The sequence below is a fragment of the Macrobrachium rosenbergii genome, chromosome 29, assembly GCF_040412425.1.
Source record: "Macrobrachium rosenbergii isolate ZJJX-2024 chromosome 29, ASM4041242v1, whole genome shotgun sequence".
NCBI lineage: Eukaryota > Metazoa > Arthropoda > Malacostraca > Decapoda > Palaemonidae > Macrobrachium > Macrobrachium rosenbergii.
In genome coordinates this window covers 21402084-21420071 of record NC_089769.1, presented here as the reverse complement: position 1 = coordinate 21420071, position 17988 = coordinate 21402084, and the positions used below count along the sequence as shown (strand labels likewise).

General features: G+C 37.2%; 2 protein-coding genes across 3 annotated transcripts in view; one reads left to right on the top strand and one right to left on the bottom strand.

The window, feature by feature from the left end:
• Window positions 1-7743, bottom strand: part of CCDC151 (Coiled-coil domain containing protein 151) — a 50991-nt gene extending 43248 nt beyond the window's left edge. The window contains exon 1 of the mRNA XM_067130714.1: window positions 7377-7743. Within this exon, the coding sequence (XP_066986815.1) occupies window positions 7377-7470 (94 nt within the window). The 5' untranslated portion in view covers window positions 7471-7743. The remainder of the gene's footprint in view (window positions 1-7376) is intronic.
• A 2918-nt stretch (window positions 7744-10661) lies between these two features.
• Window positions 10662-17988, top strand: part of LOC136854660 (uncharacterized) — a 274936-nt gene continuing 267609 nt past the window's right edge. Inside the window, exon 1 of one of the 2 annotated variants that reach the window (XM_067131245.1) lies at window positions 10662-11083. The gene's annotated coding sequence lies outside the window, so the exon portion shown is untranslated. The remainder of the gene's footprint in view (window positions 11084-17988) is intronic. The other variant, XM_067131242.1, reaches the window with a different exon arrangement.

The window sequence follows — 17988 nt, the reverse complement described above, 5'->3', positions numbered from 1 at the left end:
CTGGTATATATATGTGTACAGTACCTGCGAATTTTACTTCAGATGCAACGTTGCGGCTGTGGGTGAAATCCATTTCATAAAAGCACTTTTTGATTGCTGGGAATTGCTTGAAGACAAACCAAAAACAAGTAAAAAATGCGCCGAAGTTTCTTCGGCGCAATCGTGTTTTCTGTACAGTGTATAAAGCTGTATGAAACTCTCAGCCACGGCCCGGTGGTGCTTTGAGTTGTTGGCACCTATAGCGGTGCCATATACACGATCATGGCTAACTTTAACCTCAAATAAAATAAAAACTATTGAGGCTAGAGGGCTGCAATTTGGTAAGTTTGATGAGTGGAGGGTGGATGATCAACATACTAATTTGCAGCCCTCTAGCCTCAGTAGTTTTTAAGATCTGAGGGGGGACAGAAAAAGTGCGGACGGAGAGACAAAGCCATCTCAATAGTTTTCTTTTACAGAAAACTATCAAGGAAAAGTCTTTGCCCACTGACAATGTTGAGGACTAAATGCATAGGGCATTAAAATCACCCCAAGACCGGTTCATTTCCTGTGCTTCGGGGGCGATAAAATATAAAAAAATCGCAGTCATCGAGAGGACCGATGCCCCTCTTGCTTGCAGGTGCTGTTATGTAAACAAGGATGGTCTGAGAACAATGGGACTTGTGACGTGTGATTGTGAGCCATTTAGTCCGTTTACAGCGCTGTTTGTAGACTGAGACTATTATTGGGTAGAGACGGAGACAGATTATTATAAATCTTGGAAAAAAAAACTTACCGCCACAAGAGGGAGACGCGTTGTTTGATCGGGTGGTTTGTGTCATGAACTGGCATCAAACAGTTGAAAATGTTGAAGAGAAAACATCTCATTGCCTTTCAAGAACGCAACCAGCGACTTGAAATGAGCACAAGAAGCATGGTATCAACCAACCCATCTCTCTCTCTCTCTCTCTCTCTCTCTCTCTCTCTCTCTCTCTCTCTCTCTCTCTCTCTCTCTCTCTGGGGTGAGAAGACGTTTTCTGTTTCAACATCATCATTTTTTGTAAAGTATTTTCCTTTCCTATCCTCTTTGTATTGCTTCCCATTTCTCTCTCTCTCTCTCTCTCTCTCTCTCTCTCTCCAATAATAGCTCTGGGAGAAGAATAGCCAGAGCAAGGCATGTACAAGTCTCCGCTTTTTGTAATTTGCCAGTACAGAGTACCTGTACCCCTTCATTATGCTCGTAACCTCCTTGGGGCCGAAAGCCTGTAGTGACTCCATTGCAAAAAAAAAAAAAAAAAAACTTCATTCCTTCGATTCATGACTCTCGAGGCTTCAAGAAGTAGAAGTAGAATAGCCTTTATAACGACATCTCTTGCGTTTAAGGTTTATGCAACCATTATTCCATCTCCCAGGTGTCTTCTCGCTGTTTGTGTTTGACCGTGAAATCATAATATATATGTATGTGTATATAATATATATATATATATATATATATATATATATATATATATATATATATATATATATATATATATATATATATATATATATATATATATATATATATATATATATATATATATATATATATATATATATATATATATATATATATATATATATATATATATATATATATATATATATATATATATATATATATATATATATATATATATATATATATATATATATATATATATATATGCTGTATATGTGTGTGTATATGAACAAAAGTTACACCCAATGAAGGAAAAGTATAAAATAATAATAATCATAGGCTATAATCAAAATCAAACATATTTTTACCTTTTCGTAGTATAGCTGAATCACGAAAATATGGAACGTGATGAATATATAAATAATCCCCATCTGTCATTTATATCAGCTTTCTTTGTAAACTTATTTTTATATTTCTTCCATCTGCTAATGTAAAGGACTATAAGTCACGAAAGGCCTTCGAGCACTCCATTGTTTCCCCATCTTTTTTATATCAGCTTTCACTGCCTTTTTTATTTTCTTCCATCTGCTAAGTAACACACACACACACATATATATATATTAGATAGATAGGTAGGCAGTTTTGTATAGATTATATTGAAAGATTTTTATAATGAGGTTGTTAGCTTCATGTCCTTTTCCATTTTGCTTGAAACCGACTACAATTTCCCAGCTGCCAGGAACATAATTTACGGCTAAAATGTTGAAGCTCTTCTTTTTATTGTTTCTTTCGTCCCGTCTCTTCAAACTTATCAAGTCCTTCCACTGCTGCCACTTAACACTTACGAATGACACTACTTTCACTAATCTGTTAGAGTTCATTCTTTCCAAAAGACCAGACCATCTCAAAATATTGTAATTGATCTTTGGTCCTATTCTGACCTTTATACCAATTCTTCGTACTTCATATACATTATGCTATTAGCTCATCTCTACAACTCCAGCGTTTTAGTTTTCTGTAAAAGAAATCTGTTGAGATGGCTTTTTGTCTGTCAGTCAGCACTTTTTCTGTCCGCCCTCAGATCTTAAAAGTACTGAGGCTCGAGGGCTGCAAATTGGTATGTTGATCATCCACCCTCCTATCATCAAACATACCAAATTGCAGCCCTTATCCTCAGAAATTTTATTTTATTTAAGGTTAAAGTAAGCCATAATCATACCTCTGGCGCTGTTATAGGTACCAACAACACAGGCCAACACCGGGCCATTGCTGAAAGTTTCATACAGCATTATACGCTGTACAGAAAACTCGTTTGCGCCGAAGAAACTTTGGGGCATTTTTACTTGTTTTCTTTCATTTACAGTCAACATCTGCACTTCACTTCCTTAAAGAAAAGTTGGCCCAACAATTCATCCACACATTCCTATGATCTCCATAGAAATTCAAGTCATCCAAGTCTTCTGCACGCCCTGTGCTACCTCTCTTTCTTAACCTTTTCATTGACTTACCACTTCTCTTAACTCTCCTTCCTTTAAACTGATTGTGCTCCGAAATATTTCTATAAATCAACCATTGTTATTCATCCATCATCTTTATTTACATTGTGGCTTCCATGCTCCTGATACCCATGTATTCGTACTCCATTTTACTCTCAACTTTCTCTTTTACAAAAACTTTCAAATTCAAACAGGTTTCTGAAGTTTCTCTTCACTATCCACAACCACCACTGAAGCGTTTGCAAATGTCCACCAATCCACATTCAATTCATTAATCATTTGCTTATCCACAACTTTGCACCCAAGTCACCTGTCCTTTAAGTCACCTGTCCTTTCTATGATGTCTCGCATCATGCCAGCCATAAAGAGGGTGAACAGAAATGGAGACATAACACCCTTCTCTCAGACTCACTTCCACGCCAAACGAGTCACTCTCCCGCTTACGTATTCTAACATATGCTTCACTTCCATCATGAACACTTTTAATAGCTCCCAACAGATTTTCTCTTCTGTACATTCTCTGTCCCTTCCACATTGCCTTTCTGTCGAAATAGAGCCATATACCTTGTTTCCTCTCAGACTTTTTACATAACTAAGTCATAACTTGTCTTCCTCTCAACCCGACATTATTCTTCCCTAATCAGTCATTCAACATCTGTTTTAGTCTTCAATCAGAATCCTACTGCACACTTTCCCTGGTACAATAAGGATGGATAAGTCTCAACCCATTGAATAAATTATTATTCTTCACTAATATCAGTCATTCAACATATGTTTTTCTTCTCTTCAATCAGAATTTTTGTATGGGTAAGCCTACCTGAAGGACTTTGATTTGCTTTGGGGTAGACCGTAGTCTCGTCGGCTGCCCTGCCTGACATCGCTTAGACCCCGTAGCGTATGGTATCATATAAGGCAGCGGATTGTTGTCTTCGATAATTTTGTTATGTTTTTAGAATGTTGTAGTGGCTTTGTTTTGTGTGTGTATTTAGTCATAAAATTATATATATATATAATCCCGGGATGTCTACATAGCAAAGTGTCCGCCTCTATAGTATATATATATATATATATATATATATATATATATATATATATATATATATATATATATATATATATATATATATATATATATATATATATATATATATATATATATATATATATATTATTACAGATTTAGCTGACTAATTGCTGGCCTTTGAAAACGTGTGTCCGGTGCAGGTGGCTATATGTTGATGTTGGTATTTTCTGCGGTTGGAGACAGCAGGTATCTGACGCCGCTCAGTTATGGCTTCTGGTCATGAGCAAGATACAAGGGGGAAACGTGGCAGGTTGATGGAAGCTTTGTGATATCTGTGGGTGCAGAAGGTGGGGTCCTTCGAAAATTGAACCTGACGGTAACGTCACGCTTCAAGGGGGCGGTTATTGAGTGAATGTGTGCATATGTGCGCTCTCTAATGTGTGTATTATAGAGGAACCATAGAATGGGTATTCGCTTCGATTTGCGGCTGGTGTGATCACTCTTTTGAGCTGTGTTTATGAATAAGACAGCCACTGTGAGGGTCGGTTTCCTGATGGCCATAGAATGTGAGTAAAATAACTCATTAACACTTGTACCTTTTTCAGACATTATGTGGAATACCCATTTTATGCTGCAGTGAAACCCCTCTGTTCTTTAATATGCACTTTTCCTTTTTAAGTAATCATTTTTTATACACCATTTCAGGTTTTAATATAAGCTCTGTTTCTTTTAACAGGAATTCTGGTTGAGTAAGTAAGTATACCTTAGTTTTACCAGACCACTGAGCTGATTAACAGCTCTCCTAGGGCTGGCCCGAAGGATTAGACTTATTTTACGAGACCAGTGAGGATGTATATATTGGAAGTGGAGTTCTTTTTAACATACTATATGAAATTTATTTTGGCCTAGAATAATCATGACCTTTTTATTTTGTTTGGTGACCGGGGTGTTAGTCACTAGTATTGGTTTGTTTAGAGTCACTAATTCGATTGATCTGAATACTTACCACTTTAATTTGAGTCTGGGTCTTCTCTAGTTATGACTTCCATGTTGTGGGGTGTGAGAGACTCCATTCCATGACCGTAGCTTTTGCTGAAATGCTTCCGTTAATTTTACAAATAAAGTCTAGTTTTGTATCTCGGGGTTTTAATATAGTAAGCCTTTGCTTGATACATAGAGAGAGTGAGGACTTGACGAGAGTCAGAATGTGCTGACCCAATGCTGGCCATTGCTACCGGAGAATCTTAAGAGATGTAAGATGATGTGACATTGTTCTTAAAACAGATGTAGAAGAAGGTTATGACCCTATCTGACTTTGTTTTTTAGGATATATATATATATATATATATATATATATATATATATATATATATATATATATATATATTATATATATATATATATATATATATATATATATATAATATATTATATATATATATATATATATATATATAATATATATATATATATATATATTATATATATATATATATATATATATATATATATCAAAAACAACAATCAAGTTTTTATATTCTTCAAAGCTTAAAGTGTGCCATGCATGACATTGGTGGTGTTAAATTATACGAACTGGTTGTGAATGTATAAGGTACAAAAGAAATAAAATTCAATTGAACTGAGTACTGCGCAAGAGTCTGATGCAAGACAATACTCAGAGGTCAGGAGATCAAGTGTAACGTTCGAGTCTGCTTTTTTGGTGTGTGTGTGTGTGTGTGTGTGCATGTATGTATGTATGTGTGAACACACCCGGCCAACTACACACGCAGACGCGGTTTGGGTTATTCAGGAAATTTCCTAATAACGAGAAAAAAACTTGTTCTTTTGGTGATAAAAGGGCCCTCTGTTTTTCTGTCATTTTTTCTCTTGTGAGTTCCAACACACGAAAAGCCGCCTCCTGTAGCCATATTCAATTTTGTATGCCGATACACCCGTGTATTTATGTATGTATACAAATGTTAAGTAAGTTATAATTTTGTTGAGAAACAATAAGCGAATTTCCAGATTACAGTTTTGTCTCAAATTAGTAAAGTCTTCTTCTAATGTTGATCAAGTGTTACAGATAAGCTCTTCTTTCTTGGATATGAAAACACACAAGTCACATTAAACAGTGCCTGATTTGCTGGTACATTTCTGAGTCGTGAAACGTTCAAGTTTTGAGGTGAACGACGGACTCTTGAACAGCAGATATTAATTTATGCAATTTGTGATTTTTAACTGAATGAAGGATGGAATGGATGTCGGGTGACATAAGTGAAAGCAGAATAAATTGACGCTGCTAATGAAGATTGGATGCATTACACAGGATTTAGAGAATTTCCTGCAAAAGAAATGTCATATTAAATGATACCAAGACTGAGGTTTCGGTAGTTAACACACCCAAGAAAACGGTGGGATGGAAGTCGAGAGGATTTCGGAAGATTTGAAGTAAAGTTTATACATGATTCCGGAATAACTTTTTTTTTTTTTTTTTTTGAGGAATCAAGTCTACTTATGGAAGTAAATTGTGTAAATAGGAGTGGGAATAGATAAACGATAAACTGAATTATGGGTGGCTGCAGGAGCAAAATCACCGAAGTTGAGAGAGACTTAAGAAAGTAGTGTGAAGTGATTAGACGTAATTCGAGGTAATAAAATGCAATATAGAATGATAAGCATACCTGACGTTTTAGGAAAAAGAATAATGGAGTCAGAATAGAAGTCAGAAAGCGGAACAAATTTGAATGAGGGTTGGAAGTGCTAGAAAGAAAGAATTTGTACACTAGAGATGTGTTTTCAATTTAGGAAAAGCAACCCTTTGATGAGGCTTTTTTCCTGTATGTGGGTTGGCTTTCATGAAACTGAAACATATTTTTATGGGACTTCATCCGTTGTCAAACTTTTAGAACGTGGCACATAACTGGTAGCATGTTTATCTGTAAATTCACCTACTATTTTTTTGGAGACTATTTTTAATTGAAGGAAACATATGCAGCTTTCTGAATCTGGAAATTACGCATTTATTCACAAGTTTCTTGCCTTTATTGGTAATCTCTCTCTCTCTCTCTCTCTCTCTCTCTCTCTCTCTCTCTCTCTCTCTCTCTCTCTTACTTAATATTTTTCTAAGTAATTTTAAACCTGAGTTTTACTGATTCAAACTTGGCTCTGGTGTATTTCTTCGCGTGGGAAGCTGATCAATATCGAAAGAAAACGTGTTTATTTTTACGGTAAAAGCAAAAAAAGTACAGGAACAAACGTTTTATCTACAAGCTAAATTACTGCACAAAATAGTTCAATAAAGATACAGTCATAAAATATAACTAGAAGTAGCAAAAATCCTCGTTGTACAGACAAGACTCTCAAAATGTTTGCTGTTCTTTCTAGTTGAAAGGTTATTAAGAACCGTCCGTTGCTGCAGCCAATAAATGGACTTTACCTGAGAGTTGTATCTTCTTCCGAAGGTCCTGAATCTGGCTGTTTACCTTCGCTTTTTGTTCGGCAATCGACGGGGTTATAATTGCGTCCTTCATTTTCACCGAGAGATGCCTGACGTTCAAATGTTCAATCTAATTTCCAGTTTCTTTTGTTAAATTGTTACTGCTTCGTCTTCCCTGTCCCGAACCACGAACAGAGAGGGGATGGTTCTTACGGAACATTTCTTTAGCTTTTCTTAGCGTCGACTGTTTGTTTTCCTGCACGACACATCCCAGTGCCCATCGAATAAATATCAGACATTCACACGTAATGGAAACGGTTTCGTGAAATTGAATTTATGCGATTAAAAGCGATCATGAAGATCATACGAGCAGCTTCACCGCCGTCAAGTTGTTGACGCCGGTTACCATGGCAACCAGGTGCGCGCGTGTTTCCCCTCACCAGGCACTGCTCACGTAAGTGTTGCGTCATTGTCCAGTATTATCCCATCACTTGCGCCTGTGTCGTTGTCCCCTGGTCGCTTATTTTCGTTTGTGCCGAAATCTCCAGAGCGTCACACACATTCCAAGAATTTCGTGTACTGCGTGTGCGAGTGTATCTGGCAAAATGATTCCGATAACTGTACAGTCGCGTTTTACTCAGACAGACATACATACACACACACACATATCTATACATAAACACACACACACACATATATATATATATATATATATATATATATATATATATATATATATATATATATATATATATATATATATTCAGTCAGACGCAGATTAGTTATCCGAATCATTTTGCCAGATACACTCCCACACACAAAATGTGTATGTGTGTGTTTGTGCATATATATATATATATATATATATATATATATATATATATATATATATATATATATATATATATATATATATATATGTGTGTGTGTGTGTGTGTGTGTGTGTGTGTGTGTCAGATAATGTGTTTGGGAGTAATTTCTCTTTCGCAAGCTGCAAAACTGATCTTTGACTCTCACTGTCTATAGGTTTTCTGTACGTGTAGGCAGTTTTCTAAGATTGAACAACCCTGAATATCAATACACTGAATATCGATCAATCAAAATCCATCATCTAATGCCCATGGGATATTGGAGGGTACGTTCCAGTTGCACCCTTGTTTTCCTGTCTGGTAAAGAGAAAGACTGGCTTCCAGTTCAGTTTCCTGACAGTTTTGTCATTAATTCTCATTCGTCTGACATTTTCGAAATCTCTCCTCCTCCTTGTCCGCCCATAACTTAAAAGGCCGTTCCATCTCCATTTTGAATGTTTTCCCATGGGGATCGTCGCTTCTTTTTATTTCAATGCAAGAGAGCGCCAAGAGAGAGCTCGGTGATTTTTGAATCGATGTCCACTTTTAATTCAGTTCAGAGACTTGAACACTTCTACTCGTAAGTGGCCGTGTTATTATCTGGAACTGCATTTTCTCATATAGACTGTCTAGTTTGGCACCTCCCTGATGAATGAGTTCTATGAGTGGCATAATTTTTCTATTATTATTATTATTATTATTATTATTATTATTATTATTATTATGAGACAAGCTGCAACCTAAACTAGAAAAGCATAATGCAACAAAGTCAAGGGCCCCAAAGGCGATAGCATCCCAGTACCGAAAAGAAATAGAGAGGTAAAGAAAAAAGCAATGTAAGGGAAATAAAGAAAAACTAGATAAAAACACCTAAACTATGAAATAACGCTCGTGTGAGCTGCTCGTCAAAACATGCATTTGTAGTAGTAAATAAAACAAACTGAGAGAAGTAACTTTAGAAATTAAACGTTAAATTAGAAAAAGGCCAGAATTGGGGCATATCAAAAGTGCACGGGGCGAAGGAGGGTGGAAAAAATCCATTTTAAGTGCCACCTCATAAAAGGACTTTGAGGTAAAATAGTTGAAGTTCCAACAACTGAATTGTTAATTAAAAAATCATGCAGTTATTTGGTCACAGCCGGGACAGACCGTCTAGAAAACAGGGACGGTCTGAATGCGAAGGACGATCAAAATTATGACAAATTTGTGCAAATATGTACCGCGAACTCATGAAACGACGGTGACAGAGATTGATACAAGGATCAGGCTGAGAAATCGAATAGAATTTGATTTGTTATCAAACAATTTGAGATGCTCTTCGGAAGCTCAAGATCGCTATCCGGAACTCAGCAGAATTTTAAAAGAACAAAAACATTTCTCAAGGATAAGCAGGTCTTCAGAGATCTTGAACAGACTTTCTGGGTAAGCCAGTTTTAAGCAACTGAAGCGGGAATGGCCCGGGATAATATTTATTTTTAGCACTTTGATATAAATGTTCCAAATCTGCGGAAAAGCTTAAGCTCAAATGTTAGTAAAATGGGCGGTTTTATTGGTGCCTTTCCCCTTGAATCTCGGATGTAGCCATTACCATATGACTTCAGATTTATAGACTTGATTTCCTTACTAAGTTACGCTGCTATATTATATTTTACATAATTTCCTCTTTTGTTATAAAGCTGTGCTTATAAAGTTTGAGTTCTTTTCATATTGTCAAGTCCTATGCAAACAATAATAATGAATTGCTTGTCTGAAGATCTCTCTCTCTCTCTCTCTCTCTCTCTCTCTCTCTCTCTCTCTCTCTCTCTCTAGTTGGATCGGATGATATAAAACTGTCTACTAAAAATCTTAATGAATGGTACTCATTATTTTGAGGAACCTCATTGTAAAAACGACTGCAGAGGACTATTAGCAATGAGAAATTTCATTCACGAATTAGTTCGGCTACTAAGTTACAAAGCCGCTTAAACTGCTATAAAAATGAAACATATTCCTTAGTCTTAGTCAGTATTACACACACACATATGTGTGTGTGTGCATGTATAACAGCAGCATTCTCTCATCTCACTTCACTGGAACGCAGTAAGTTAATGCTTCTCGTAACTTTAGGCATGTATTGTTCTTATACTTTACTCGTAACCATAGTAAATTGCAGGTAAATTTACGGCTTGACGTAGAACATTGATTCATTTTTACTCGTAAATGAAGTAATATTCACGATGACCATTTCTGCATGGTTTATAATCAACCCTCCCCCCCCCCAAATCCATGAAATTAACGAGAGGCATTCTCTTGACCATTGAACAAATATCAACCTTAGGATAATTAATTTGATAACATTTTCCTATACAGAGGAAATTCTGACCTTTGTGTTTGGTGCGATCAAACAGGAAAAAAAAAGGGATGGAGTTATACGTCTGGCAGCATTGCCTTCCAAACTACGCTCGTCCGGCCCCGAGGAGAGGACGGGAAAAGCCTTTAGCTCTCTCACTGTCAGTGTATGACTTTACGGTTTGCGAGAGACTTCTCTCCGTACAATCCATTCAACGTTGTTCTTTCAACGAACGCTCATCGTCTAGATGATAATTATGAAGTGAAATATTTGTGTTCTGCAGCCAAGTGTCCAAAGTGTGATTTGGGGATTTCGAAGAGCGGAAAAGTGCTATCGAATTCAAGATGAGTGTTGCGCGAGAAGTTTAAAAATTCGAAGGTGCCCCAAGTAGTGTGAAGTGGGCAACCCGTGTTGTGTTTCTCATTGGTCATTTACCATCCACAAAAAGTCTTGTTTTCAGCCACGAGGATTATGATGTATCGTTAAAGCAGATGACGATTGGACGAAAACGCTGAAATTACCAGAATAAGGTAAGACTGTGATGATGATAACTGGAAACGTTTCTCTAAGTTCATTTCAGTCCTGCTTCTTATTATTTTGAGAGCCTAGTACCAGGCCAGTAAGGACTAGGGTCGATTTTGCATCTTGTGCGTGTGTGTATGTGTGTGTGTGCGTGTGGCTTGTAGAAGAGGCAGAGAACCTGTTTCGTCGCCTGACGTAGTAATGAAGGCAGGTGGCCGTGCATCCCTCATACCTAATACCTTGCGGTCATTTTCTGGCATAATCCTATGATCAGCTTGCCAATTGTCGTCGTCGGTATGTAAGGAGCTTACATTAATGATAGGATTGCCGTCGGTTGAGTAAGAAGAGTCCTGGGGTCCAAATCAGGTCTCTCAACCCATTCAGCATCATACTTGCTGGCCGCCAGTAGGCAAGGGCCGTGCTGGCATAAGCCTGCTAATATAAACCAATCAACCAACGGCAGGAATGTGTTTTTCATGTTGAACTTCGCTAATGTAATAGAAATTATAGGCCTACATATCCTGGAGATCATAGTTTAGACTAACATTTGACGATGCCCCAGTGATTTTCATGCAAAATGTCATCCCGAAGAGTTAACTTTTGGAAGTCTCGGATGCCGTTGAATTCCTTCCATCCCACATGTTCCCAAAAATGATATATCCTCACCAACTGTAGATTTTACACTTTGAAAATTCACTGATGCCCTTTGCGTAGCATGGCGTTTTGGTAAGAATGAGTAATATGTATTTGGGAAGAGTTAAACTGGTTAAATTTTGTCTTGGGAATGTAATCAAACTAATGAGAATTGCTGTTTGGTGACAGTGTGATGGAATGGTGGAACAGTCCACTGTTAGTTGAGGCCAGTCCAGTCATATGAAGCACAGATTGCCAGATCGCTATATTTGAATAACAGTAAACATACACTTTGTAGTCGTAATGATGTGCAGTATAAATGATTGTAAACAATTGTTTTTTGTGTAAGAAATGTAACAAGAAATTTGATGGCTACCAAATACCATACATCCCGCTGTTACGTTGTTCGTTCCAGATTAACTGGTTTCCGGTTTTATTTGCTAGGGTAGGAATGACGGGGTTATAAGATTTTTTTTATTTAATTTTGGGTGATATGTATAAGAATCGTAACCCCCATTGGTACTTATATAATTTTGACTGGAATTAGATTGAATACTACATCGTTACAGTATGCTTAGTTAGGTTTTATAGATTTGTAATGCAATAAATGTGGTCGTATAGCAGTCAATATTACCGGTATATAATATTCAGATAAATTATGGATATATAAACCAAGCCAACACGAGACGCTTGTTGCAATAGTTATGTCGATGAGTAATTAGCTATATATATATATATATATATATATATATATATATATATATATATATATAATATTTATATATATAAATATATAACTATTTTCCTCAAAAAAAGTAGTGGTTCCAAGAAATGAAAGACAGTAGCCTTTGCAACATTCACAGTTTTTGAACCCTGGATGAAACCCCAATGCAGAAGGTGTCCAAAACAATAGCCTTATTTTGCACTTGCACAATTTTCATCAGCATCTTTTTGAACCCCTTACACCCACTACGTCATGTACCCCTTATCTTTACCAATACTTTTTCAAACCATCCTTCCAGCACTTTCTGGATCTTCCTCTTCTCCTTCCTCCCAACACAAATTTCCAAATTGTACACGCCTTGTGATAAACTGTCATCCTCCTTTTATTGAGATGACCGAGCCACCTCAAAACACTCGGTAATCCACCTGCGTATTTTCCACCCTTTCAGTTCTTATGCCACATATATTACACAAGACAGTTCACCTCAGTGGCTTCAACCTATTAAAGGCTTACGAAGGGAGAAAGAAGCAGCTCGTAAGTTGTAAACAGTTATAACATAGATGAGAACAGGTATTAGAATCTGCTCGTAAGCCACTGATTAGTAACTAATGTCAGTAATAACTATGAGTTCCAAGTCTTCAAAGCCTAAATTGATATATTATGCCTTATGAGAGGTGAACATTCACCTAGAACATAATGCAGCGCATCCCTTTAATTGACACTTCGTCGGTCTTAGAGCTGGAGGAATAATAACCTGGTGAGACGTGATTGTTTATCTAGAACCTGAGACTGTCTCCGAAGAATTTGTATGGGGAAAAAAAGCTGTGTAAATGGTATATTTACATAGTACTTCTGAACAGCTCATCCCTTAAGTTGACACTATGTATGTCAGATTCAAATGAGATGAGACTTTTGATTTGACTCCTGAGGAACACACTCGAAAGGTGTTCCATTTAATTTTTTTACCCATCCTGAGCATGTAATAGTTTTACACATAGCTCTCTTTTACAACAATATTGCACTTAGCCTATAGCTTTTATGTATTTTTATATGCACATTTTTTATATTCAGCCATTAACTCCAAAATATTTTTATTACTGTATTTTTATATATTGACTATACCATAGTTGTAAGTATAGCCTACTGCAAAATTATCAGTCATGCTTCTTAAATCAGTTGTTTTAAATATATTCTATATTCATATACGCACCTATGCATAAACTGTGAAGTCAGAGTACAGATAAAAAATGTTTCCATCACATACTGTCCCAAAGCTAGGACCAAGGTATCGTCATTCTAGATTAGCCTGGCTCCATGTGGAAATAGCCCTAGTCAGTCGTGCGACCCTTGGCGCTGGCGGATGTTACAGACAGAAAAAATAAATATGTGGATGTACTATGGTTTTCATATGGTAGATACATTACATGTGCCTGGAGTACTGAGGGGAGTAAGAGATAAAGCAGAAGGGGTCATGTAATTGGAAGTTAAAATATAAGGGTTCCATGTGGTAAATTTCCTTACAAAGGATCTTTAATTAATAACGATTAAAAGGGTGAATGGAACAGTGAATAATGGGAAAATTTTTTATTGGGAAATCACACTCACGCACATACATCATATAAAGATTTGAAGACATGCTTTCCAATAAAGTTGTTAAAATTCCAAAGGAAATTAATGAAAAAAATTGCACCACCGAGGAAACAGCGCTGAATGACCCCCTAAGTCCAGGGCTCGGCCTTTGGCCTAAATTTTATATTCCTTCCTTCCTTCTTACCACGAGGAGAATCGTGTAGCAATAGTCCATACACTAATCTGAACCATCTAACCATTGTGGGTTCGAATCCTACTTGATAAGGAGAATTTCTTCAGTCATTTCCTTTCGATCGTTTCCCCTTGTATCTCACGTCTTTCAGAAAGAAGCTCATCTGAAATTATATGTATATGTACACGTATAGATAAAATATTTATTATATATAGATGCTTGTATACTTATATATATATATATATATATATATATATATATATATATATATATATATATATATATACAGTATGTGTGTGTGTGTGTGTGTGTGTGTGTGTGTGTGTGCATGTATGATGTCATTCTAATGACTATTCTTCTCGCAGACGAGAGACTGAAGCCCCTCGTCACTATAATTATTAACACTAGCTAGTGTTCAGGAAGGCACTGAATGCAGTTTGACTAGTGTGCGGTGAGAGATCCCTTTCGATAAGCCGGTGTGTCTGGAGCCTGAAGTCTGGTCACCTTTGCAGTCGGTGATTTGAATGAGTCGGGGAGAGGTACGTTTCATCCATAAAAGGATTCTTTTAATATGCCGGTTTCGGTGTGTAGAGCAATAGGCACATGCATAGGTTTTTTGGGTATCTCTCTTTTTTTTATATAAGCCAGACTGTTAACCTCCCCAGAACGGTAGTATAATAAAAGTAGCAGTCGTATTATAGAGTGAGGGAAAGAATGTTAGTTCCCACTGCTGTATCTTTTCTGCCGTATTTTTTTTTTTTTTGGGGGGGCGGCGGGGAGGGTGGGAGGAAGGGGGATGATGCTTCCACCTGTCTGAAAAAGGAAGTGGGTGCTGGCGGGAAGGGGTGTGTTTGAGTCAGGTGTTCAGCGTCCCCTGCCATCTCCCCTTTTTTTATTGTCCAGTATAACCGTTTTATTTTACACAATGACGTCATCGTAGTTTTTTTTTTTTCATCAGCGCGGCCTTCACTATAGAAACTTTGTAGTCTCCAACCTGCGTCCGTTTCTCTTTTCGCTGAATAACAACTGCCTTTCATTGATAAAATCATTCGAATCCTTTCACCTTATTTCACCGTTGTATGAAAATAGTGTGTTTTAGCGGGAAACGGGTAGTACTTCTTTAGCTACTGAATATGTTAATGAAATTATTAGTGGTTATGTAAGGTTAATTTACCCAAAGTATGGAAATTCCGTTTAAACCAAATATAGGTGGTCGTAGAAATGCCCTTTTCTTATTCAGAATTGAAGATAAAGGGAAACTTCTGTTCATGTAGTACGGGATTTTTGCGACTAGTTAGCCATGAGATCAGCAGTCTCGCTGTGATTCGGGTTGAGCTGTCAGCCTGGGCAACGTTTATGGGAGATGTCGATGATATATAGTATAACTGATGAATTGCATGATGGACTCTCACTTAGCCTAATTGCTTCTCTCTCCCACAGTGGTGTAGGTTTGGCCTCAGTTTGCTACATTTGAATTGAATATAGAGTTTAGGCCAAAGGTTAAGCGCTGGGACCTATAAGGTCATTCAGCGCTGTAATGGGAATTAACAGTAAAAGGTTTGAAAGGTGTAATAGGAGGAAAACCTTGCAATTGCACTATGAATCAATTGTTTGGAGAGGGTGGAAAGTAAGATGGAAAAAAGAGAATACGAAAGGAGGTTCAGTAAAAGGAACGAAAGAGGTTGCAGCTAGGGTACAGAAGTCACGCTGCAAAGAGCCCCAAGTAATGCTTACAGTGCACTGATGGCACTGCCTCCCTACGGGGCAGTTTGCTACAGTGCCACCGTGAATGATATTGATGGTAGTAAATCGAATGTGCTCGTGTCTGCCAGGAACTGATTTGTGTTATTTTTCTCTCATCTAGTAAAGTGAAAGTCGTCTTGGCGTAATATTTATGAGAAATGAACTAAAACTGGAGAGAAATCGCGACTTACAAGTGGAAGCATCTTAGAGCGCTATAATCAAGAGTTTATGATTTCCAGTGTGCATGGAACCAAGGAAAGGTTGGGATCACCGGGTGGGTCCTGGAGGCTGTGAGTGTCCTGTCATTCAGTTTCATAAAATTCATGTCGAGATTTTTGGAGATCGCGCATTTCACTACTCTGCCATGATTAACAGTTTATTGCCTCAACTGTTAATGTGGAAAAGTCTCATTGTAAATGCTCAATGTTGATGTTGATGGAAATTTGAGCTGTCATGTTATCTTTCGAGCGCCATTTATCATTTTCTGACACTTGAACTTCTGTTTTGAAAGTAGATTTTTGTTGATCTTCATGAATTTTTAAAAGTTTTCTTGTCATTATCAGTGTTGTTTTCTTCTTGGTTCTTTTTCTGTTTAAACGTGTTAATTGTCGTTTTCATTTAATTCTAGGGGGTGAGCGCACATTTTGAGTAATAATGAAAATAAGAGTTTTGCAATCCAGTAACCCCCGACAAGGTTAAGCAGTCCACTACGAAAAGCCCCAATTCCCCATAAGTTATATTCTTACATCTCCCAAAATCTAACTAGGCTACCTGTTGCTTGTCACGAGGTTTCACTTTCTGATTAGTTTTGTAAAAGCCCACAAATAACTCTTTGCTTTGCACGCAGATAAACAACTCGAGCCAAAAGCATAATTTCTTTGGCGGGGTTAACAATAATTTTAAAACGCTTTAATTTTACGTGAACATATGCACGTACATTACAAAAACTCTTAGATGCACATAAAAGGTTTCCGCAACTCACAAAATGCTTGTATTGTCGTTTATCACACAGAACACTACTTGTTACCAACCGGAGCATATCAAACGACTTGCCAAAGTCTCTCTCCATTCTCTCTTGGGAGGTCCGGAGCTCATGTGGACGAATCATGCTTTCTTTTTTTTTTCTCTCTCTCCATTCTCCACCTGGCGTGTAGTTTCCGTTCGGAGAAAGCACTGCTTTCCTTGCTAATGGAAATACTGAGAGGAAATAGAGATGTCAATGAAATCATTCGCTCGCTCGCGGAAATTCTCTTTCCAGAAAATGTCTCCGGTATTTGGCAGAAGAGTTTGGGATAACGGGACGCTAAAACACTGCTTGCACCTTGCAGTCTTCCACAACTCAGAGAAAATATTAACAGTGCTTTTATACAGAAATTTTGAGTTACTATCAGAAGCAAATTAGGTAGTAATTGAAGAGGTAATTATAGAGGGAATTCTGTAACATTTTTAATACTTTCCATGAGTTCTATTTTAGGAAGAACCTGTGTAATTGAAATGTGCTGCAACTTCGAACAACTTCAGCTTCTTAACGAAGTTAGAGTTGCCGTCTGATGAAAATGGTTGAATTTCCCATGATAGAAAAGTCTAAAGATGAGCTCCTTAAGATTTTTCCCTTCATGTTGGCCGGTCCTTATTAATGGGGGGACGCGGAACCCCTCACTTGTGCCTCACAACTTTGACAATATTCCTCCAGCAACATATGCATATATCTGCTTTGCACCGCAACAGTCGTTCTGCACCAGAGAAAAACTATGAAAAAAGTGGTAGGAGTTTCTTAAGGAGGCGTAAGTCATTTCATGAATCTGAACTTTTGGCAAAACATGGTGTAAACTAACAGCAATATAAGCTGCTGTGAAATAAACGTAGGTAAGATGATTTCGGAAACTTGGTTCTGCGTGAAATTAATTGTCCTTCCATTGTTGCATTTTACTGCTAATGATGAGCGTCATATCAGTTGCTTGATACTGGAGCGATTATTGTTGGTAAAGAATGTGGAGGTAGTGTATTGTACGTTACTGGATTGCATTGTCTGTCTGACTCATTAAAACGGG